This window comes from Biomphalaria glabrata, chromosome 3 (assembly GCF_947242115.1).
Source record: "Biomphalaria glabrata chromosome 3, xgBioGlab47.1, whole genome shotgun sequence".
Taxonomy (NCBI): Eukaryota; Metazoa; Mollusca; class Gastropoda; family Planorbidae; genus Biomphalaria; species Biomphalaria glabrata.
The window spans coordinates 46,045,083-46,069,033 of record NC_074713.1 but is presented as its reverse complement, the minus strand read 5'-3'; the positions used below and the strand labels follow the sequence as shown (position 1 = coordinate 46,069,033).

Genomic DNA, 23,951 nt, shown 5'->3' with positions numbered 1-23,951 from the left:
CTCTAAGAAGAGCCTTTATTGTGTTTGTGTTGTCTGTTAGGCTGACAGAAAGCAGTAAGTCTATAGTCTACTGGATCACTCTAACAGCCTTTATTGTGTTTGTGTTGTCTGTTAGGCTGACAGAAAGCAGTAAGTCTATAGTCTACTGGATCACTCTAAGAAGAGCCTTTATTGTGTTTGTGTTGTCTGTTAGGCTGACAGAAAGCAGTAAGTCTATAGTCTACTGGATCACTCTAAGAAGAGCCTTTATTGTGTTTGTGTTGTCTGTTAGGCTGACAGAAAGCAGTAAGTCTATAGTCTACTGGATCACTTTAAGAAGAGCTTTTATTGTGTTTGTGTTGTCTGTTAGGCTGACAGAAAGCAGTAAGTGTACAAGTCTATTGCAGTGTTATCCAAACTTTTTTCTGAATGGAACACTTGGCACATTCAAATATTGAATGCAACACTTTGCTTATTTTTTAGAGAGATTAATTTATGTGGTGGCCTACTAGATCATTATTCAAGTAGTTCATGACCTCAAGGAACCACTAGGGTTCTGAGGAACACAGTTTGGGAAACACTGGTCTACTAGATTTGAGAAAGATCCCCCTGAAATGTCTTTATGTGTTTTTGTTGTCTGTCAGTCTGTAATATTTTTTTAAATTTAAAAAAATAAAACTTTTAAAAAATTAAATATTTGAATTTACATTGGTCTTAAGTATTACATATTGTCTACCAATTGAGTTTTAAAAAACAGAACTTCTAAAAAAAAAAAAAAGAGAATTTTAAATCCTGACAAATTATTGCTGTCTTCTGTAAGATGTGCACTTAGGAAATCATTTTGTGAATCATTAACTACTATGTGTGGAGTGGTGGGGGAGTTAGTAGATTAGAAGGTTATATTAAATTGCAAAAGCAGAGATTACCCAAAGAAGCATGTCTAGTGGCTAGTCAGTTCATCTACCATCTGTTGTTTTTTTTTTATGATTATCCCCCATGGGGTTTTAAGTACAGTGTCTTGGCAGCATACCAATACATAGTTAATTAAATGGCTTAAGGCTTTATAAACTGGATCCAGTATCAATATAAATGTATAAGTATAAAAAAATACCCCTCACTAACTACATTCCATACAATCATGAGTTTGTGTTCTCTTTAACAGACAAGAGGAAGAAGAGAAGCTGAAACAAGAAGAGGAGGAAAAGAAAAGGAAAGAAACAGAGGAGGTAGCACGCTTAGCTCAGGAGGCAGAGAAGAAGAAACAGCTGGAACAGGAGTAAGTCATCTTCTAAAGATAGTCTTTGTCTCATTGACTTCCTGTAGATAGTCATAGCCTTTTTGACTTTTTGTAGATAGTCATAGCCTTATTAACTTTTTGTAGATATGTGACAGGTGGGGAAATGTGACGTGTGTTTGGCGTGTTTTATGTCTAGGGGATGATTATTTTTGAAAGCAATCACACCCCCACTTATCAGCATATGAATCGGGAGCAGACACGCAACGAGACGAAGCAATGAAAGATAGATACAAAAGTTAAAATAAAGAATATTTATTTACATAAATATACATATAAGGATAAAAAGGGGGAGGGTTTGCATCTATCTCTAGTATATTCTATGTTTAATCATCACTCTTGCACATAATAAGAGAGTATGTCACTTTGTCCTCTGACTTAGCTGGTTGTCCTGTTGATGTCGCAGCTGGCTGGGTCCTGGCTTGAGGTTCTGCAGCTGGAGGTGGCGCTCTAGCGGATAGAGGGACGCCGGCGATATAGTTCTTGTGGAGTCTCAGTCCCAAGTTCTAGTATCTGTAGTGGGCACAGTATGGCGGGTGGCCGGATACCGTGGGCACAAGGTTACTGCGGGCAGAGCTGATCTGCCGTGGGCAGCGTAGTTGACAGGATATGTCCAGTGAGTTGCAGAGGGTTGGCGTAGCTATGACGTCTCACACAGATCTGATCTATAGGGACGTCGCACCTAATAGCTTGACAGGTGGGCTGTCGAATAGGCGGGCAATGCCGATAGCGCCAAGTGGTAGAGTTGAGTAGATCTCCGCAGGCGGTAGATGATACTCAATAGGAAAGTGCAGTGCTGGATAGCACTAAGCACATAGATAGGTCAGTAGGCAAATAGGCGATAGGTGATTCTTGATAGCAAATACAGTGCTGAATCGCACTAAGCACAACTGCCGGTAAATAGATCGTTGATCCAATAACTAGGCAATAGGTGATAGGCAAATATGCAATAGTGATCTGATTACTAGTTGAGTTGGGTCGTGTGGACACTAAACAGCAAATAGCAAATAGGCAGGTAAATAGGCAATAGGCAGACACCTGAGGGAGGCTGCGGATAAATAAAGACAAGTTAGGACATGTCTCTTATGCATCTTATCGATGCCCTCGACTGAGGTGCATTCGTCAGATTGGTAAAATTGCTTTTGAGCACAAAAGGGGAGATGATGACAAATGGGATGTGGACTAATAGGTGGCTGATAGTAGCAATATAAAAATGTACATAAAAGGGAAAGTAATAATATAAAAATGTACATAGAAGGGGAAATAATAATCTCAAATAAACAACACAGGTGGATAGAGAAAGAAAAAAGGGGGGGGGGTGAATGGGTGGAGGTCAGCGACCCAGATGGTTTGTTTACATATGACCGTGGGTCGAGAACAATGGAGCGTGCTTGAATGTCCCTTCAAGCGGCGCAACTCTCATTAGGGGAGATAATTCATATATCTTCTCTAAACGCAGTATCAGTGCGCTAGTAAAATTATCACGGTTGTCAGCCGAGATAAAGAAAATAAAATAAGATGTACAAGTATATACATGGTTGCATCAACTATCAATTGAGCAACGTAGCATTAATAGATTAATGCAATACATAAATAAATACATAGGGCATGTTTATGTTTTCTACTTACGCCAGTGAGAAATACACAATGCACTAATTAAATATAAATGAAGTAAACAAAATACACATGATGATATCCAATGGAAATAGCACAAAAGTAATTAAGATGGAACTTGTGATTAAGTTCGGCTTACCACCAGGTATTCCTCTAGGAGGGAGAATAAATGATATAGTCCAGACTCGATCGACAGCGATAGAGGAGTGAAAGGGTCTGGCTTGATTTGAATCTACTTATATATAGGCCTGGAGAATGTGGGCGGACACAGGAAATGCCCTAGGCTAAGATTTATCTTACACGTGGGTGGATTTGACTCGAGGTGGGAGCCGCACCTTGGAATATCACGCGGTGTGTTGACCTTTGTAATCTCTTAGATCAAAGAGAGACGTGAGAGAAGGGGGGGGGGAGAAGGATTAGCTTGCATTCAAACCAAGGTGGTTTCAACCGCGACCGTCCTTCAGACATCCGGCGGGCAAGACAAAAGAGATTGGGTGTTTACCTTTCCCCGATCAAGGGCAGATAAATGAAAGGACGCGCCTTCGCTATCTCCAATGTGGTCAACTAAGTCTAGCCTGGATGAGAAAAGGTGGTGCGGGTGGAGAATTCAGGGGTAGGATGGGGAAATAATTAAAATAAAATAAATAAATAATGAAAAATAATAATTAATGCTGTGATAATTTTGAGTGACTCTGACAGCGAGTTTTTGACTTGTCACAAGATAGTCATAGCCTTATTAACTTTTTGTAGATAGTCATAGCCTTATTGACTTTTTGTAGATAGTCATAGCCTTATTAACTTTTTGTAGATAGTCATAGCCTTATTGACTTTTTCTACATAGTCATAGCCTTATTAACTTTTTGTAGATAGTCATAGCCTTATTGACTTTTTGTAGATAGTCATAGCCTTATTGACTTTTTGTAGATAGTCATAGCCTTATTAACTTTTTGTACATAGTCATAGCCTTATTAACTTTTTGTAGATAGTCATAGCCTTATTGACTTTTTGTAGATAGTCATAGCCTTATTAACTTTTTGTACATAGTCATAGCCTTATTAACTTTTTGTAGATAGTCATAGCCTTATTGACTTTTTGTACATAGTCATAGCCTTATTAACTTCCTGTAGATAGTCATAGCCTTATTGACTTCCTGTAGATAGTCATAGCCTTATTAACTTCCTGTAGATAGTCATAGCCTTATTGACTTTTTGTAGATAGTCATAGCCTTATTGACTTTTTGTACATAGTCATAGCCTTATTAACTTTTTGTACATAGTCATAGCCTTATTAACTTTTTGTACATAGTCATAGCCTTATTAACTTTTTGTACATAGTCATAGCCTTATTGACTTTTTGTACATAGTCATAGCCTTATTAACTTCCTGTAGATAGTCATAGCCTTATTAACTTCCTGTAGATAGTCATAGCCTTATTAACTTCCTGTAGATAGTCATAGCCTTATTGACTTCCTGTAGATAGTCATAGCCTTATTAACTTCCTGTAGATAGTCATAGCCTTATTGACTTTTTGTAGATAGTCATAGCCTTATTAACTTTTTGTAGATAGTCATAGCCTTATTGACTTTTTGTAGATAGTCATAGCCTTATTGACTTTTTGTAGATAGTCATAGCCTTATTAACTTTTTGTAGATAGTCATAGCCTTATTGACTTTTTGTAGATAGTCATAGCCTTATTAACTTCCTGTAGATAGTCATAGCCTTATTGACTTTTTGTAGATAGTCATAGCCTTATTGACTTTTTGTAGATAGTCATAGCCTTATTGACTTCCTGTAGATAGTCATAGCCTTATTAACTTCCTGTAGATAGTCATAGCCTTATTGACTTTTTGTAGATAGTCATAGCCTTATTAACTTCCTGTAGATAGTCATAGCCTTATTGACTTTTTGTAGATAGTCATAGCCTTATTGACTTTTTGTAGATAGTCATAGCCTTATTAACTTTTTGTAGATAGTCATAGCCTTATTGACTTTTTGTACATAGTCATTGCTACAATGTATTCTGAGTCAGTATCTAATTGATTTTATGTAGATAGTCATTGGCACATTGAATGTTCAAACACAACAGCCACATCTTTATGACCTTTTCATACAGTAATAGGCTTGTGAACATAGAAACAAAGAAATAGATACAAATTGCACAATCCTGATTTTTCATAATAAAAATTAAATTACTTAATCCCGATAAGATCCAACAAAACAAATGTCCAACAATTGTCTACTTTAAGAACAAAAAATGTGTGTGTTTAATTTGCTCTTGAGTTGAGAACTAAGTTTCAAATTGATTGATTCTAAAGCCTTGAGGTGATAGCAGTTCTGGTTATAGTTTGCTATCATTACTAATGCCAACATAACAAACACCTGAACAGGTAGGCTGCTTGGATTGTCAATCAATTTGTTTTCCCAGAGATAAACTTTGTTGCCAGGAAATCAATGTCTGACTAGTGCTGGTCCTGGCTAGACATTGTGATAGTCACCTCTGATCATTTGTTTGTTTCAAAATCCTGCACAGATGCTTACGAAAACTGTTTGGTTTTATTGATTCTGTATCTGACAGTTTCACCATTGGAAAAAAAATAGCGGTGTATGAGTTTATATGTTGATGTGTGAGTGTGTATATTGGTGTATGAGTGAATATGTTGGTGTATGAGTGAATATGTTGGTGTATGAGTGAATATGTTGATGTGCGAGTGAATGTGTTGGTGTGTATGTTTTCTTTAAGTCATTAAACCAAAATGGATCCTTTATGAAAATGTAAACAAAGAGACCAAAATTCTATTTAGTACTTGCCTTACTTTCATGGGAACTAACCGTTAGTTTATAAATATAAAATGTAGTTGAAGTTTGTTTTTACTGAACATTACAAAGATGTTATGACTGTAAAACTCATTGACCAAGCTTGAAAAAATGGAGGAATAATATCATGAAATAACCATAAAAGAAATTGATTGAATTAATTGATTAGATTAGGTAATGAAATAGATGGTGACAATGAGTTTGACCTCCAAAGTGGGGAAAGATTGTTGAAGTGCAATGACACTTCTGAAGTTTTATCTTTGTCCTGGTTATCCAAACCAATGATTGAAACTCCAGGCACCAGGTCAACACAGATTGTCTTGTTTAGTTCAGTCTACAGTAAGGGGATGCTACTCATGATTCCCTCATGGATAAATACTGATAGGCTGTCAAGAGCCAGCTAGACTAGGAAATACTGAAAGTTGACTTAAAACTTTGTCCTTATTGTTTGTTAGCTGTCACAGAGTGGTGTATATACAATGGGGTGGGAGGTCCTACATTTGTGTGTATTTAAATGAAAATCTGCCCCCCCCCCCCTCCCCCCCCCAAATGTGTATATTTGTGAAAATAACAAGCAGACAGACCTACTTTTGATTGATAGGTTGATGGAAAGTGTTAAAATATTGAAACAAATCAATATAGCCAGAACCAGAGCATTGGAAATTCCCTCACATTACAATGAAAACAAAAAAAAAACTATTTTTTTCTTGTGCATATTTACTTGTAGTGCTACAACATCTTCTTAGAGTAGCAGTAGTGGATCTGAAATAAATGTAACATTTGAATGTAGTGAAATAGTTCCAAAGTTTATTGAACATAAAAAAGTATTTCACTTAATTTTGTTCTGTGAACAAAAATACAGTTTCCATTTGTCTATTTATATGTGCATGACATTGAAGTTCTGAGTAGAGGCTTCAATAATAATTCATACATTCTGATCACAAATTTAGCAGTAGCACTATAAAATAAAGTTCATCATTTAGACCTTGTGATCTAAAGAGCAGAGGATGTAAAAGTCATCTGTTTCTGTGGCCCACAATTAACTAGGGTGTCATGTGGCCAGCACAAAAAACAACCACCTTTTCCCCAACTAGTGTCATTAGAGCTGAGTGGACTAAAGATACCGAAATTTAAAACCCCAGTATTCACCAGAATTTGAATCCTGGACAATGGTTCGGAAGCCAAACACTTTGCCAATCAGCTACTACACCTCCAGTAGCACTATGTGTGATACTTAAATGTTCTTGACATTTCTGATTCAGCCACATCACTAGTAGCACTATGAGTGATACTTAAATGTTCTTGACATTTCTGATTCAGCCACATCTCCAGTAGCACTATGTTATACTTAAATGTTCTTGACATTTCTGACTCAGCCACTACACCTCCAGTAGCACTATGAGAGATACTTAAATGTTCTTGACATTTCTGATTCAGCCACATCTCCAGTAGCACTATGAGTGATACTTAAATGTTCTTGACATTTCTGATTCAGCCACATCACTAGCAGCACTATGAGTGATACTTAAATGTTCTTGACATTTCTGATTCAGCCACATCTCCAGTAGCACTATGAGTGACACTTAAATGTTCTTGACATTTCTGACTCAGCCACCACATCTCCAGTAGCACTATGATTGACACTTAAATGTTCTTTACATGTCTGATTCAGCCACATCTCCAGTAGCACTATGATTGACACTTAAATGTTCTTTACATGTCTGATTCAGCCACATCTCCCGTAGCACTATGAGTGACACTTAAATGTTCTTGACATTTCTGACTCAGCCACCACATCTCCAGTAGCACTATGAGTGACACTTAAATGTTCTTTACATGTCTGATTCAGCCACATCTTCAGTAGCACTATGAGTGATACTTAAATGTTCTTGACATTTCTGATTCAGCCACATCTCCAGTAGCACTATGTTATACTTAAATGTTCTTGACATTTCTGACTCAGCCACTACACCTCCAGTAGCACTATGAGAGATACTTAAATGTTCTTGACATTTCTGATTCAGCCACATCTCCAGTAGCACTATGAGTGACACTTAAATGTTCTTGACATTTCTGATTCAGCCACATCTCTAGTAGCACTATGAGTGATACTTACATGTTCTTGACATTTCTGATTCAGCCACATCTCCAGTAGCACTATGAGTGATACTTAAATGTTCTTGACATTTCTGATTCAGCCACATCACTAGCAGCACTATGAGTGATACTTAAATGTTCTTGACATTTCTGATTCAGCCACATCACTAGCAGCACTATGAGTGATACTTAAATGTTCTTGACATTTCTGATTCAGCCACATCTCCAGTAGCACTATGAGTGACACTTAAATGTTCTTGACATTTCTGACTCAGCCACCACATCTCCAGTAGCACTATGATTGACACTTAAATGTTCTTTATATGTCTGATTCAGCCACATCTCCAGTAGCACTATGATTGACACTTAAATGTTCTTTACATGTCTGATTCAGCCACATCTCCCGTAGCACTATGAGTGACACTTAAATGTTCTTGACATTTCTGACTCAGCCACCACATCTCCAGTAGCACTATGAGTGATACTTAAATGTTCTTGACATTTCTGATTCAGCCACATCTGCAGTAGCACTATGAGTGATACTTAAATGTTCTTGACATTTCTGATTCAGCCACATCTGCAGTAGCACTATGAGTGATACTTAAATGTTCTTGACATTTCTGATTCAGCCACATTGCCATTTGTTTTTTTTTTATCAGTTACACAAGAAATATGAAAGAGAGCTTTTTGTTTTTATCATGTCCCTACGTGACAAAATGGTTTTATTGTAAGTAAAGTATACTAGATTGAACCACAAATTTCTTGACTGTATTTCATGTTCAACTTTTGTTTTTCCCCTGTGTGTAGACTACAAATCCGAGCTGCTCTCAACCAACAGACTCAGGCACAGTTCAGACAATATGCTGAGCAACAGTTCCCTAACAATAAATCTCAGGTAAGGCAGAGTTTTGTTTCAGTTACCTTCCTTTGGTCAGCACTCATTAGAACTCTGTCTATAGAAATAGAGTCCAACCACAAACTTGATAGAAGTGACATGCACCTCAACTAGTGATGGTTGTAGAATGAGACATACATCAGGAGAAAAATTCTGTATGGCTTTATTTTGGTATTTTCAGATTGGTTCAATGAAAAAAAGGTTCAAACTAATCTATACTCCTATTATGATTGTTATTATTATTAGTTTATTGGAGAAAACAATACATTTTAGTTCAATAGAAAACTGACACCTTCAAACTCAGCTTTTCACTGACTTTAGTAGTGTCATAGTTTTAAATGTATCTTTTGTCTTCATCTAACCAGTTGTTGTTTATTCTAATAAATTACATCATTGACCAAAGTAGTAAGCAAAGTTCCCCTTTCATACCTTGAGATCTATAGGTCAGATTATGTAATGGTCATCTGTTTCTATAGGTGACGGTTTAACAAGGGTGTCATGTGGCTAGCAATCAGGTTCAGAAGCCAGGTGTTTTGCTACCTAGCCACCACATTATTTACTGGCTTATCTTTTTTTTTAAGAAGGAAACACCTTGACTTTTTTTTTTTTTGGTTTTATTGTTATGCAACAAGATAATCTTATCCAATATTGTTACATTGGTATCTAGCATTATGATATTATCCAATGTTGTTACATTGGTATCCAGCTAGATGATCTTATCTAATGTTGTTACATTGGTATCCAGCAAGATGATCTTATCTAATGTTGTTACATTGATATCCAGCAAGATGATCTTATCCAAGGTATCCAGCAAGATAATCTTATCTAATGTTGTTACATTGATATCCAGCAAGATGATCTTATCTAATGTTGTTACATTGATATCCAGCAAGATGATCTTATCTAATGTTGTTACATTGATATCCAGCAAGATGATCTTATCTAATGTTGTTACATTGATATCCAGCAAGATGATCTTATCTAATGTTGTTACATTGATATCCAGCAAGATGATCTTATCTAATGTTGTTACATTGATATCCAGCAAGATGATCTTATCTAATGTTGTTACATTGATATCCAGCAAGATGATCTTATCTAATGTTGTTACATTGATATCCAGTGAGATTTCTAATATTGAAACTGTGTGTCAACTAGTTTTCTCATTCTTGTGCCCTGCAGTATAAGATCACCAAAAGAACTATAAAGAACACTCCAAAACTTGATTCCATAGTCACATCATCACACACTGGCCTCCTCTTTAATATCATACACACACTTCCTTTCAGTCAGTCCAACTAATGTATTCAAATAACATTGAGATTCTACATACACACAAACTTTCATTCAGTCCAACTAATCTATTCAAATAACATTGAGATTCTTCATACACACAAACTTTCACACCTAACAGTTATTTTCTATATCTTATCTTAAGCTGTCTTTTGTTGTTATTTTCTTCATCTTAAGCTGTCTTGTTTTGTTGTTATTTTCTACATCTTAAGCTGTCTTGTTGTGTTGTAATTTTCTACATCTTAAGCTGTCTTGTTGTGTTGTTATTTTCTACATCTTAAGCTGTCTTGTTGTGTTGTTATTTTCTACATCTTAAGCTGTCTTGTTGTGTTGTTATTTTCTACATTTTATCTTTAGCTGTCTTGTTGTGTTGTTATTTTCTACATCTTAAGCTGTCTTGTTGTGTTGTTATTTTCTACATCTTAAGCTGTCTTGTTGTGTTGTTATTTTCTACATCTTAAGCTGTCTTGTTTTTGTTATTTTCTACATCTTAAGCTGTCTTGTTGTATTGTTATTTTCTACATCTTAAGCTGTCTTGTTGTATTGTTATTTTCTACATCTTAAGCTGTCTTGTGTTGTTATTTTCTACATCTTAAGCTGTCTTGTTTTGTTGTTATTTTCTACATCTTAAGCTGTCTTGTTGTATTGTTATTTTCTACATCTTAAGCTGTCTTGTGTTGTTATTTTCTACATCTTAAGCTGTCTTGTTTTGTTGTTATTTTCTACATCTTAAGCTGTCTTGTTTTGTTGTTATTTTCTACATTTTATCTTTAGCTGTCTTGTTGTGTTGTTATTTTCTATATCTTAAGCTGTCTTGTTTTGTTGTTATTTTCTACATTTTATCTTTAGCTGTCTTGTTTTGTTGTTATTTTCTACATCTTGAGCTGTCTTGTTGTGTTGTTATTTTCTACACCTTAAGCTGTCTTGTTTGGTTGTTATTTTCCACATCTTAAGCTGTCTTGTTTTGTTGTTATTTTCTACATTTTATCTTTAGCTGTCTTGTTTTGTTGTTATTTTCTACATCTTGAGCTGTCTTGTTGTGTTGTTATTTTCTACACCTTAAGCTGTCTTGTTTGGTTGTTATTTTCCACATCTTAAGCTGTCTTGTTTTGTTGTTATTTTCTACATTTTATCTTTAGCTGTCTTGTTTTGTTGTTATTTTCTACATCTTGAGCTGTCTTGTTGTGTTGTTATTTTCTACACCTTAAGCTGTCTTGTTTTGTTGTTATTTTCTACATCTTAAGCTGTCTTGTTTTGTTGTTATTTTCCACATCTTAAGCTGTCTTGTTTTGTTGTTATTTTCCACATCTTAAGCTGTCTTGTTTTGTTGTTATTTTCTACATCTTAAGCTGTCTTGTTTGGTTGTTATTTTCCACATCTTAAGCTGTCTTGTTTTGTTGTTATTTTCCACATCTTAAGCTGTCTTGTTTTGTTGTTATTTTCTACATCTTAAGCTGTCTTGTTTGGTTGTTATTTTCCACATCTTAAGCTGTCTTGTTTTGTTGTTATTTTCTACATTTTATCTTTAGCTGTCTTGTTTTGTTGTTATTTTCTACATCTTGAGCTGTCTTGTTGTGTTGTTATTTTCTACACCTTAAGCTGTCTTGTTTTGTTGTTATTTTCTACATCTTAAGCTGTCTTGTTTTGTTGTTATTTTCTACATTTTATCTTTAGCTGTCTTGTTTTGTTGTTATTTTCTACATCTTAAGCTGTCTTGTTTGGTTGTTATTTTCCACATCTTAAGCTGTCTTGTTTTGTTGTTATTTTCTACATTTTATCTTTAGCTGTCTTGTTTTGTTGTTATTTTCTACATCTTGAGCTGTCTTGTTGTGTTGTTATTTTCTACACCTTAAGCTGTCTTGTTTTGTTGTTATTTTCCACATCTTAAGCTGTCTTGTTTTGTTGTTATTTTCTACATTTTATCTTTAGCTGTCTTGTTTTGTTGTTATTTTCTACATCTTGAGCTGTCTTGTTGTGTTGTTATTTTCTACACCTTAAGCTGTCTTGTTTTGTTGTTATTTTCCACATCTTAAGCTGTCTTGTTTTGTTGTTATTTTCTACATTTTATCTTTAGCTGTCTTGTTTTGTTGTTATTTTCTACATCTTGAGCTGTCTTGTTGTGTTGTTATTTTCTACACCTTAAGCTGTCTTGTTTGGTTGTTATTTTCCACATCTTAAGCTGTCTTGTTTTGTTGTTATTTTCTACATTTTATCTTTAGCTGTCTTGTTTTGTTGTTATTTTCTACATCTTGAGCTGTCTTGTTGTGTTGTTATTTTCTACACCTTAAGCTGTCTTGTTTTGTTGTTATTTTCCACATCTTAAGCTGTCTTGTTTTGTTGTTATTTTCTACATTTTATCTTTAGCTGTCTTGTTTTGTTGTTATTTTCTACATCTTGAGCTGTCTTGTTGTGTTGTTATTTTCTACACCTTAAGCTGTCTTGTTTTGTTGTTATTTTCCACATCTTAAGCTGTCTTGTTTTGTTGTTATTTTCTACATTTTATCTTTAGCTGTCTTGTTTTGTTGTTATTTTCTACATCTTGAGCTGTCTTGTTGTGTTGTTATTTTCTACACCTTAAGCTGTCTTGTTTTGTTGTTATTTTCCACATCTTGAGCTGTCTTGTTTTGTTGTTCTTCAGCAAGATGATCTTATAAAACAGCTTCAAGATCAACATTTTCAACAGTACATGCAACAAGTTTATCAACAACAACTTTTACAGCAACAGCAACAACAGAATTCCAGCACTCCCAATGGGGACTCCTCCAACAGCAACTCCACGTCAGAGCACACCAAGACTGCCGCATCTCCTATACCCGATGGGGTGACTCCCATTTCACCCTGCGGGGATGATGAGGAAGGTGAGATAGTCGCTTACGTGAAATTTGTTGTTTTCTGTCACACCCTGGAACAGACATGACTGTTGATCTATGACCTGACTAAGTTTGTAAGCAGTACTCAGTACTTTGTTGAAATGTGTTTCTACTTTGTGAGGTTGAAACTTTTCTCTCAGTTTATTGCAGATAAAAAAAAAAAAGTTATTTCTTTATTCTTGTCCCATCAGTTGGTTACTTAGTCTGTCTAGTAGACTTATTAGTTGTTAGGGTATAAAGTTACTGTGAGTTTCAAATCTAGCCTTTCTCATATTTGTAGCTTGTTTGTTTTAACCTAAACAAAATGTATTTCTTCTTCTGATATTTTATTATGATATTTATAAACAATCACCAGACAAGATCTTAACATTAGCTGAGTCAGTGTCATGTTAGCTTAAAGAATGTTTTGTTGAAACTCAGTGTAATGTTAGCGTAAAGAATGTTCTGTTGACAGAAATTTAGTAATTCTGTCAAACTGAAACATATTTGACCTTGAGATGGCTATACTGACGTATCATTTACCTGACCTCCGACAGCGGCAATCACTTCTGTGCCTAAAATAGTCCCAGCCTCCCTGTGGACCAGAAAAGATCTGAAAGAGTTTAAAGATGGCCTGCGATCATCTAAGGAAAATGTAGTCCGCATTGGCTCACTGGCCACCGCTACGGTGAGAAAGAGGAGTGTCTCTTAACCAAGCTGTTGTTTCAAATCTGTGCAGCACCTAGTGATGTAGTTGGCTACCACTGCTTTTTTTTTTTTAACCTCTGCAGACACTTTTTTTGTGTTGGTTTTCAGTCCCACTTATTTCAATGGTAGCTTGGTTATGTCTCATTGTGTTGGCCGTAGAATGTCAGTATTCTATGTCACCTTTTGTCATTGTTATCATACTTGCTTCACGGCTTAATAGACCATAGTCTGTCTGCATTGTTGTTTACACACACACTTTTAGCTAAGTCTTTGTCATGGCAGCACAGCAGCAAGAACTGAACAGTTAAAAACTTCCTTGTGATGTTAACTACAGCAAGTACTTCTAGCTCGGCTTCACTCCATGGACTTAATCACATTTCTTTTTTGTTCTTGAGAATTTCCTTGAATTAATTATTTAGTACTTATTATAATATATATTAATTATGATCATCTTGAGAAAGAACCAGCCATATATAAATATATATATGTTTTTATGATCATTAACATATACAAAAAAATATATGTAAGTTAAGAGTGTTCTATATATATAACGGAGACTGGAATGGCTTTTCAAAAACTGCCGTTTTCCTTCAAAAGTCATATTTACATTCCAGAGCAAATCGAAAGTAACTTGCGAAAGAAAAAAAAATATTTGCATCAAGTTTATTTTTCCTTATTGAGCCTATGACATAGCATCCCATGTTACAAACTTTAGAACTTCAATTCCATGTTATTTGCTTTGTTTGGTTCTGACCACATGGACCGACTCATTTCATTGACTGATGGGAACAACTATGGACATGTTCCGCTGCCAATTGTTACTGTTGTTATTTTTTTTTTTTACACATTGTTGTCATTTTTATTATTAATGTTGTTGTTGTTTTTATTGCAATATGCCCAACTTTGTTTTCTCTCTTCATCTCTCTGCCCCCCACCTTTACCATTCTCCCACTCTGCCCTGAATGGATGTGGTTGGATTGTTATAGACTTTCCTTTGGCTGCGGCCTCCATGTGGACCCGCAAAGATATAAAAGAGTTCAAGGAGTCTCTGGTGAAAGATAAGGAATCAGTGATAAAAATAGGCTCGGGGGAAACGGTGACGGTGAGTGGAGAGAACGTGTTTTGTTTCTTTGCTTCAGTTTTAGTTCATGTTCTGTTTTTTTTGCTTTGTTCACCCATTGTAGTCATTTTTATTTATCAATAGTAGATCTAATATCACCCAATGTAGTCATTTTTTATTTATCATTAGTAGATCTAATATCTTTGTCAACTTTGTTTTGGTAGCCCTAAAACTTTTTTTTTTGTTTTGTTTTGATTTGATTTTTCATCACAAAATTACTTTGAAAAATGGAAGAAATATAATAGTTACATAGTTAAACCTAAATTAAATAATAATTATCCACTCATATGCTTTAAAAAAAATTCATTTATGAAGTCTAGCAAAAAAAAAATGTTTAAAAAGTTTTATTTTAATTTTTTTTTAATTAAATATATTAATATATATATATATATATAAATATGTTTGAACTTATTTCAAAACAAACTATTTGATGAATTTAGGATTTTCTAGAACACTTTATTCACAGACATTAATAAAAATAATATTTAAGAAATTTATTCAATTATAGAAATAGTATCAAATATATTGTGGTCTTGTAACCTTAAAAAAAAAATGCAAGAAATTATTTCTAAAATAATTCTTCAAATGCATAATCAAATATTTTCTCCATATTTACTGCGTCGTTTTCTTCCTTCACCTGTCCCTGCATCTTTTGGGGCACCACTCATGATCTGCCGACGATCTCTCTCAATTCCTATGTCTTGCCAGAAAAATAATCTCACTTACAGGCTTGTCCATTCTTGAACTTTGTCTTCCCTTCACTTCTTCTGTCTGCCTCTACTGTTTGCTTGTGATCGTAGAAAGGTCTTTGCAAGCCCTGTAGTTCTTGCAATATGGTGGGTCAATATATTAGCTTGCAAGCTAAGATTGTTTTCTTAACCTTGGGAAAACTTTTCAAAACACTTCCTTGAAATCAGAAAGTCTGGGTGCTCCTTAAAGTCTACAATATTTAAGTTTGTTTCAAACACCTAATTGTAGGTATTTTTTTGTTGTTGATACATTGAAGTTAATGATAAGTGAATCAATTTGTTAGTATACAATAGAAGTAAATCTAATGCACTCTAAAGGAGATAAAGATATACAGTCCTTGATACATCCAATGCTAGGAGTTTTTATTCCACTCTAAATAACCACAGAATACTTTAGTCTTATTCTGTTTTGTTTTGCTGTAGATTAGCTTTAAATGGTTTTATTCACTTTCTAGCTTATGTTCTAGAAGTAAAGTTTATTTTAGTTTCTTTTGTTGTTTTTTTTTTGAGTTTATTAATTTCAGTGCAGTTTTATTTAATTTTTTTTTTATCTTTATTAAATTAGTCTCAGGAATTTAGTATTAATTATATCCCATAAGTTCTGATACACAAATTAAAACATTAACTTTTTAATTAAATTAATGGAAGCTGAAACCAGGCACATTGTTTAAATGTTAACTATTTTATTTTGTCAGTAAATCTTTAACTCTATGAAGAAAACATAAAACTGACTGAATAATTTTGTGTGCATAGGTGCGGGTGCCCACACATGAGGATGGGACTTGTCTGTTCTGGGAGTTTGCCACAGACCACTATGACATAGGCTTTGGGGTGTACTTTGAGTGGACAGTCTCTCAGACCAATACAGTCAGTGTCCATGTCAGTGAGTCCAGCGATGAGGAGGATGAAGAAGAGGAAGGGGCCAAGCCTGAAGGTAAATGATTTACATCATGGGGGTTGGAAATAATGTCATTTTTCAATAGTTAAAGCTGGGTTGGGAAATTCAATTAGCTAAATACAATATATACATAAGGGGGTCCAATGGCTGTGTGGTAAAGCGCTTGACTTCTGAACCGAGGGTCATGAGTTCAAATCCTGGTGAAGACTGGGATTTTTAATTTCTCTGAGTCCAACCAGTTCTAATGGGTATCTGACAAGAGTTGCGGAAAAGTAAAGGCAGTTGGTCGTTGTGCAGGCCACATGACACCCTTGTTAACCGTATGCCACAGAAACAGATGACCTTCACAACATCTGCCCTATAGATCACAAGGTCTGAAAGGGGAACCTTACTTTAATATATACATACAGGAAATCCTATATACATGTTGTTTTTTTTTTTTTTATACTTTTGTTCACAGTAAATCTTTTTTTACTCTTCATGCATTAACAATGTTTAAAGCAAGCAACATAAGCCTGTCTCATACAAAATCTAGCAAACTATAAATGTCCTTTGATTTATCTTTCTGCCTTTTATTATAGACTTAGGATGTACACAAGTGTCTACAATAAATTATGTCTTTTTGTATCCATGTCTTAATCTTGTCATAATAATGAATTAGAGATTTAGGTTTAAGGTTTCCTGGCAGCTCTATCCTTACTCTAATGGCATAATATTCTGGATTGTATTATATCTACACATATATTTCAATTCATAGTAAGCTATGACCTACACAGAAAACCTTTTCCATGACGACAAAACTCGACACTTTCTTTGAGGACTTGCTCCATTCAAGTGTATGGGATGGGTTGATAAAATATACAGCATTTTTCAGTTACACTGAAATTCCTGGTTCTCAAATCTTTGTAGAGTCTAAATGTGTGAATCTCCCCAAAACCTCTAACATTTAATGTGAATTAAAGCTATCAGCTTTCTTGTACCCTTGCTATCTAAAAAAGAGAACCTTATTATTCTTAAACGCATCATTTTTAATTTGTTTTTCTTCAGAAGGCAAAGCTGGAGATGTGGAGAAAGGTCCAGGATCTAAGAAAGCCGAGAACCGACCCCCTACAGACGAGATTATACCAGTTTACCGCAGGGACTGCCATGAGGAGGTCTACTGCGGCAGCCATACCTACCCAGGTCAAGGGGTTTACCTCCTCAAGTTTGACAACTCCTACTCATTATGGCGGTCAAAGACTCTCTACTACCGGGTGTACTACTCAAGATAAAGAAGTTATCCCTCTTTGTTGCTAGTGTTGTCATTGGAGACGTGTGATAGTATAATAGCGGTGCAAGTGTATGAACATATCTTGTTTAACAGTTCTTCTCCCAGAGATCATTGTGTCCAAAGCTTTCGCTTTTTTGAACAATTTCCTTCAGCAGTCGCTTATGTCTTTAAGTCTTTTTTTTTCTTTTTAATGTTGTTTTATTTTTGTACAGTAAATTTCAGATGTGGTCACACTGTATTCCTCATCAACCAAAAGATCATATAAGAGCTGTCAAATGGACAAAAGTACATACGTCTGCTTACTTAGATTTGGATTATGTCCCCCTTTTTTTTTTTTTTTTTTTTTTTTTTTTGTTAATGTCAGAAGATTCATTACACACTTAACATTTTTTTGTTGGAAACATGTGTCTTTAAAAAGTTTTTAATTAATTAACTAATTAAAGTGTCTGACCTTTAAGAATTTTCTGTACCATGTGACCTGGACTCTCAAGTCCTGGTTTATTTAACATGGCTGTGAATGTTGTATTGCTGGATTGTTAAATTATTGAGTCTTTTGTGGCCAAGGAATGTCTAGAAACTCATGTTTTTAAATACTTGGTATTTGATAGTAATGTATCTTACTATTCAGTGGCTTGGGCTCACTTTCATTATCCTAGAGGTAATTCATGGAAACATACATAGGGTTTGAAAATATAGAATATGTTAGTTGTGAGAGCTCTTTAGCCCTTAGTTTGATTAGGATGATATTTTGTTCATAACATTAGCGATAGTTTTCCATTTATCATTTTAACTCTTTCTCTCCGTAATTATTGACCACATTCTGGTGGAATCAACGCATTTTTTTTATGTAGTGCAGAAGTATCACCAGGGGCGAACTGGGTGTCAAAATCGGCCCTGGCATTATCATACAAGAGGGTGCAGTGGCTGAGCGGTAAAGCGCTTGGCTTCTGAACTGGGGGCCCAGGGTTCAAATCCTGGTGAAGACTGGGATTTTTTAATTTCGGGATCTCTGGGTGCCTCTGAGTCCAGCCAATTCTAATGGGTACCTGAAAATTAGTTGGGGAAAAGTAAAAGGTGGTTGGTGGTTGTGCTGTAGGCCACAGAAAGGTTGACTTGTACATCATCTTTTCTCCTATAGATCCCAAGGTCTGAAAAGGGAACTTTACTCTATTACCATACAGTCTGACTCACATATTAAATTGCCATATGATGTAAATCAGTTGTTACTCGTCCCCATAATAATTATTTAAAGTTTCTATAGTGCATTGAAAACTGAAAGCAAGCATGCGTACGTGGGTTTATGTTGAACTAATGTAACGTAGTGCATTCCTATATCTAGAAAATGAAAAGTAAGTCGCCAATCACAAATTCAGTACTTAATGTCATTCAAAGTGGCCCATTCGGTGACTTCACCAGCCCATCTGGAAACAGGCCCACTGGTATTTGCCTGAATGCCCATATAAACAGTCCGCCCCTGAGTATCACCGTTATCACATGTGTAACTCCTAAATGTTCTATTATTTGGAGATTGGTGATCATTAAAGGTGGATTGGATTAGATAATTTTGTTATAATTATATTAGCTTTGGTTTATTTACGGGAAAAAAAATTGTACAGTGACATCCAATTGTAATTTTCAACATTAGTCCTGTTTTGTGACAGCCATGTTTATATTCCATAAAAATGTTTCTTTTGTCATGTCTAAATGTTCATTTGTTATGCACTGCCCTATATTAAGATAATTAATTAACCCAAACAGTTCTAATTCATCTGTAAGCCTTGCATTAAGTCAGTTGTACGTGTCTAGGTCAGTGATATTTTTCTCATTTCTTTGTTTTTTTAAAAAGATGTCCTGCCTTCAGCGTCTGCTACTTTTACGTGTCCCAGTATTTATTAGTGTGCATAATATCATTCAGTTTCATTTTGGGTGTACAAGTGTTTGCATTGGTTGCTATTTATTCAAGGAACTGTAACTTTTTTGTTTCACAAACACGGCCAATTGTTTTTTTATTGTAAGAGTGAAGGAACACAGACTATGGCGCTAGTGATTCTCTTGTTGTACCCTATTGTAATGAAACTAGTAAAAAAAATAATTTCTCGGGTTGATCTTGGTACATTGGTATTTTTCTTGGGTTAGTCTTGGTATTTTTGTGTGTCAATTGTGTGTGGTAGAATGAACAACTCCTAGTCCCAGCAGGGAAAACAAACAGCTCATGTGAGAAACTTTAATAAAGTTCAGGTGATTTCTAAATGAACTGTTGACTTGGACAATACTGTCAAGTACAAAACAATGTTAAGGTCAAAGATCACAGTCTCAACTATCCACATTCTATCTTTGAGAGCATAACGTATGCATATTTTCTTGAGCTATTCAGAGAACAATTTCTTGATAGTTTGAAATTGGTCAACAGAATTTCTAGGTGAGAGATTCAGTGTGTATGTGTTTAAAGGTTTGAAAATCTGTGAAAAGGTTGAGTATCAATGGAGATGATCTGTGTAAGAGGATTGATAGAATAAACCAATGCCTCATCCCTTTTGTCTTGTTTGTCATGTCACATTGAGCTACTGTGCTATTTAAAGCGAACATTGTAGCCAGCTCTATGGTCTCAGTGTTTGTGTGTGTGTGTATGCAGCCACTGATTTAGATTTACTTCAAAGACCATGTGATGTTTTATTTTAAACTTCTGACAACAGAAATGTTTTATATGCCAAGCTAAACTATTGATATATTCAAATACATTTCTATATTTGACAATGTTCCTTTGACTTGATCAACATTTGTGCACATAATATACTTCTAATATATTGAGCATTTATATTTTCTTACAATCTCAAGCAATGGTGGGAAATAACTAAGAACTACTGTGGGAATATCTTGATATATATATAAATATATATACACTTTGCATAGCAAATATTGAATTGTGTCCCTTTGTTTTCACTACCAATCAGCTTGAAAAGCTCAAGAGATAGGGATTTTGATTGTTGTCTACTTACCTGTTACTATTGCTGTGTTGTTTTGAGAAGTACACTGTCTCATGCAAGTACTACATTTTGATCACTTTCCTACATGGCCTTACGCTTAGAAGCTGATGGGTTAAACTACTACTCAATGATAAAAGCTGGTCAGAAATCATGAAGTATTTGATAACATTATCTGATTGACATGACATTGACTAATTCATTCTTTCTGTGTTTCTGTACAGTCCAATGTATTTCTGTCCAAGTCACAGTTCTGCCTTTGTCCAAGTCACAGTTCTGTCTTTGTCCAAGTCACAGTTCTGTCTTTCTTTGTCCAAGTCACAGGTCTGTCTTTGTCTAAGTCACAGTTCTGTCTTTGTCACCTGTTATATGTGGCTTTGTCCAATCCTTGTCTTAGTGTCCAGGAGTAATGTGGAGATAGGGGCCATGGAGTCTCCTCCCCTTGCCTCAAGAAGTTGTGGCTCTTGTTGGTAAGAGTTGGCCCCAGCACATGCAATGATTGCTTACTTAGGACTTCTACTCATTCAAGGCATTTAAGACTAGCTGTTCAGTATTGTAATAAGTCTTTTATTTTTTTTACATTTGATATGTTGAATGTTGTCTTCTCTGGCTAGATAATTAATACAATGGATCCAAACTGCAGAGCTGCCTCAAAATTTTTTTAATGTGCGAATGGAATAAGGAAAAAGCTTGTCTTTATCAGCATATCAGTATCCTTATCCAATATCTTTAAAACATTCCTATAAACATAATAGCCAGGATATTCTGAAGTACAATTAAAATTGTATTGATTCCATAAACTGGAAGCCTATAGAATAAGGTTCAATATCATGGACTTTAACATTCTAGCCTTCAGGTTTAGTTACAGCTCTGATCTGATATAAAAGTCTCAGCAAACTTTGAACTCCAGAAATTAAATTGATTCAAATGTCAGGGTGCAATCAGCCGTAGATAAATGAGTGTTTTTTTAGCTTTTCATACTCTGAAGCACATCAGGAGTTGTTTACTATTTTTATTGCATCAATGAATGTATGCCTTAACTGTTCAGACATTTGGGCAGAGATAGATATGTGTATTGTTTTCTTTTTTAATGTGGTTTTACTTTATATAATTCAATGGCTTTTTTTTATATTTGAGGGGGTGCAATTTGTTGGCGATGTATTGCTTTTGTTGTGTGGTGCATGAGTCCTAATAGTTTCTATTTATCTGGTCATTGACGTTTTAGGTTGGGACTGTAGGAGAACATTATCAAGGAGAGACAGAGAAAGTCTGTGTGACTGAATGATTTGTCATGATTTCAGTTTTGAATCATTTACTAGTTCTTGTATTTAGTAGCCATTTAATTCACTGTACCTTTAAAGTGAACATCTTTTGTCAAGGGAGGTAATTGAATTTATTTTATTTAAATTTTTGGCAAGGGAATTAACTCTACTAAAAGCTGCTCATTCTTATGACTAGAAGAGTAAGGTTCCTTTCCATGTTATTGTTCATGACCCAAATTTTGTAGTTGTGTGTTGGAAGGAATGGCTGTGAAAATAAAAACACTTCTTAACTAATCATAGTTCATTCCCTTGAAGTATTTGTGAATAGATGGCTTTAACTTCTGCAGTGCTAAACAATAAGGTTAAAATGCTCACACTTTCTCTTTAAGTATCAGAACATTGACTGTCTGTTTGATCAATAAAAGTCTCTGTGTTAACTCTGTTACTGAGATCAGATGGACTGTCTGTAGCATTGTTCTTGTACTGAAATTATTTGTTTTGTTGTGAGATTCCAAGCTCCATCCCCTAAAGTCATTGTAGTGATACACCAACAGGATAATATTTATATTCACTTTGGAAGGAAAGTCTTTAATTTATAAGATAGTTATCTGAAGAAAAATAAATATAATAAGATATTTCTATTCTTTGAACACAATATACTAAATGATGAACTTGTAGATTTCTTGCCTCTAGTATCACAATGTTTTATTCAGAATTGATGTGACTTGTTGAAAACTGATTTTTTTTTTTACTTTATGTGTTTATTACATGCTTCTTATCACACTCCCATCATATCTCTGCTAGGGATGTCTATAGTTTAAACAAAGTTGGAAATGGGAATTAAAGAACAAAATTAAGCTTGGAGAATTTATTGCCATACCTTATCCAATGAACAGTCATATATATATATATATATAAATATAATTTTAGAAATGAGTATTTAAGAAAAAAAAATAGTTTTAAAAAATGATTAAATGGCCTAAAGGCCCATGAACTTGACACACCTGCCATCAGTTTTTTTATTTTCTGAGATTTAATTTTAATCATAGCCTGTCATTGGAGGAAAAAATACATTCTTAAAAATGAAGTTGTATGAGTTACCTCCTCCTAATCTGTGGAATGTGATAACCAATCAATGCCATGTTGTTATTTCTCAGTCTTGTATATATATGTGTGTCTATACACTGTGTTACCTTCATGTCAATGTTTGGAAATCAGATTCATCTTGATCATTATGTGTGCAACACTTGGCTCCCCCAACACACATTGATTCATCTGTGGATGTTGTGGTCTAATATATATATAAATAAATATATTTGAAACATTTCATTAAATATGAGACTGATTACTTGATGAATGGTTTGCTTTATTTCTGACATCAATTATTGACTCAGTCACACATTTTGATGACTAACTCATTAGACTGACGTGGGAAATATATTTGGGAGTATTCTTATAAAATACACATTTTGTCAGAGATGGAGGAACTTTGTCAACCAAGAAACTTGTTGCTATTCAGGAACAATAAAAATGAAGTTTAAAACTTGCATCTTGAAATCTAGAAGAAGTACTTTTTGAAAATATTGTAAGACTTTGGATTTTACTTTTGGCACTGGGTTACTGATAGGGCCAATTAAATAAAAAAAATGTTGGATTGAAAATTTGCAACAAATTACAGCTACAAATTTCTCCCTCATCATTTAGTGGAACTGCTAATTGTGAAAAGTTTTAGCACTTTAAAATTTCCTGAGTCCCATTTGCAAATTCATTTCTTTGTGGCTGTTGCACTTGTGACATTAAAAAGTATAACACCCACAGCCCCCAAACTTAGATTGCCTGTTACCCGGTCTTGTGTTGAATTCTCTGAGAATTAGGAAAAGTTACAATAAAATAAAGTTCCATAATCAGAACCGCAAAACTTTCCAATCCTAGTCAAATTGGTTTATGAACCAGTTTTTTCAATTTTCAAAATTTTGTTGGGGTAGAAAATCTTAATTGCAGATAGAATCACTAAATTAAAACTGTTATTATGTATTCAATTAACTACCATAAAATTAAGAAGGAAAAAAATATTTTATAGAGAACTCCGGTTTAAGTAAACAGAAAATAAAAAAATGCAAACATGTATC

The 23,951-nt window shown here is 34.7% G+C and overlaps 1 protein-coding gene across 3 annotated transcripts in view; it reads left to right on the top strand.

Moving 5' to 3' along the window:
* Window positions 1-20,493, top strand: part of LOC106061129 (Golgi resident protein GCP60-like) — a 55,600-nt gene extending 35,107 nt beyond the window's left edge. For 2 of the 3 annotated variants that reach the window (XM_056022320.1, XM_056022322.1), the window contains 6 exons: window positions 1,142-1,255; window positions 8,605-8,692; window positions 12,624-12,843; window positions 13,392-13,522; window positions 16,165-16,345; window positions 17,357-20,493. In XM_056022320.1, coding sequence (XP_055878295.1) covers window positions 1,142-1,255; window positions 8,605-8,692; window positions 12,624-12,843; window positions 13,392-13,522; window positions 16,165-16,345; window positions 17,357-17,580 — 958 coding nt within the window. In that variant the 3' untranslated portion in view covers window positions 17,581-20,493. Of the gene's footprint in view, window positions 1-1,141; window positions 1,256-8,604; window positions 8,693-12,623; window positions 12,844-13,391; window positions 13,523-14,528; window positions 14,645-16,164; window positions 16,346-17,356 lie in introns of all 3 variants that reach the window. The other variant, XM_056022321.1, reaches the window with a different exon arrangement.
* The last annotated feature ends 3,458 nt before the right edge of the window (window positions 20,494-23,951 follow it).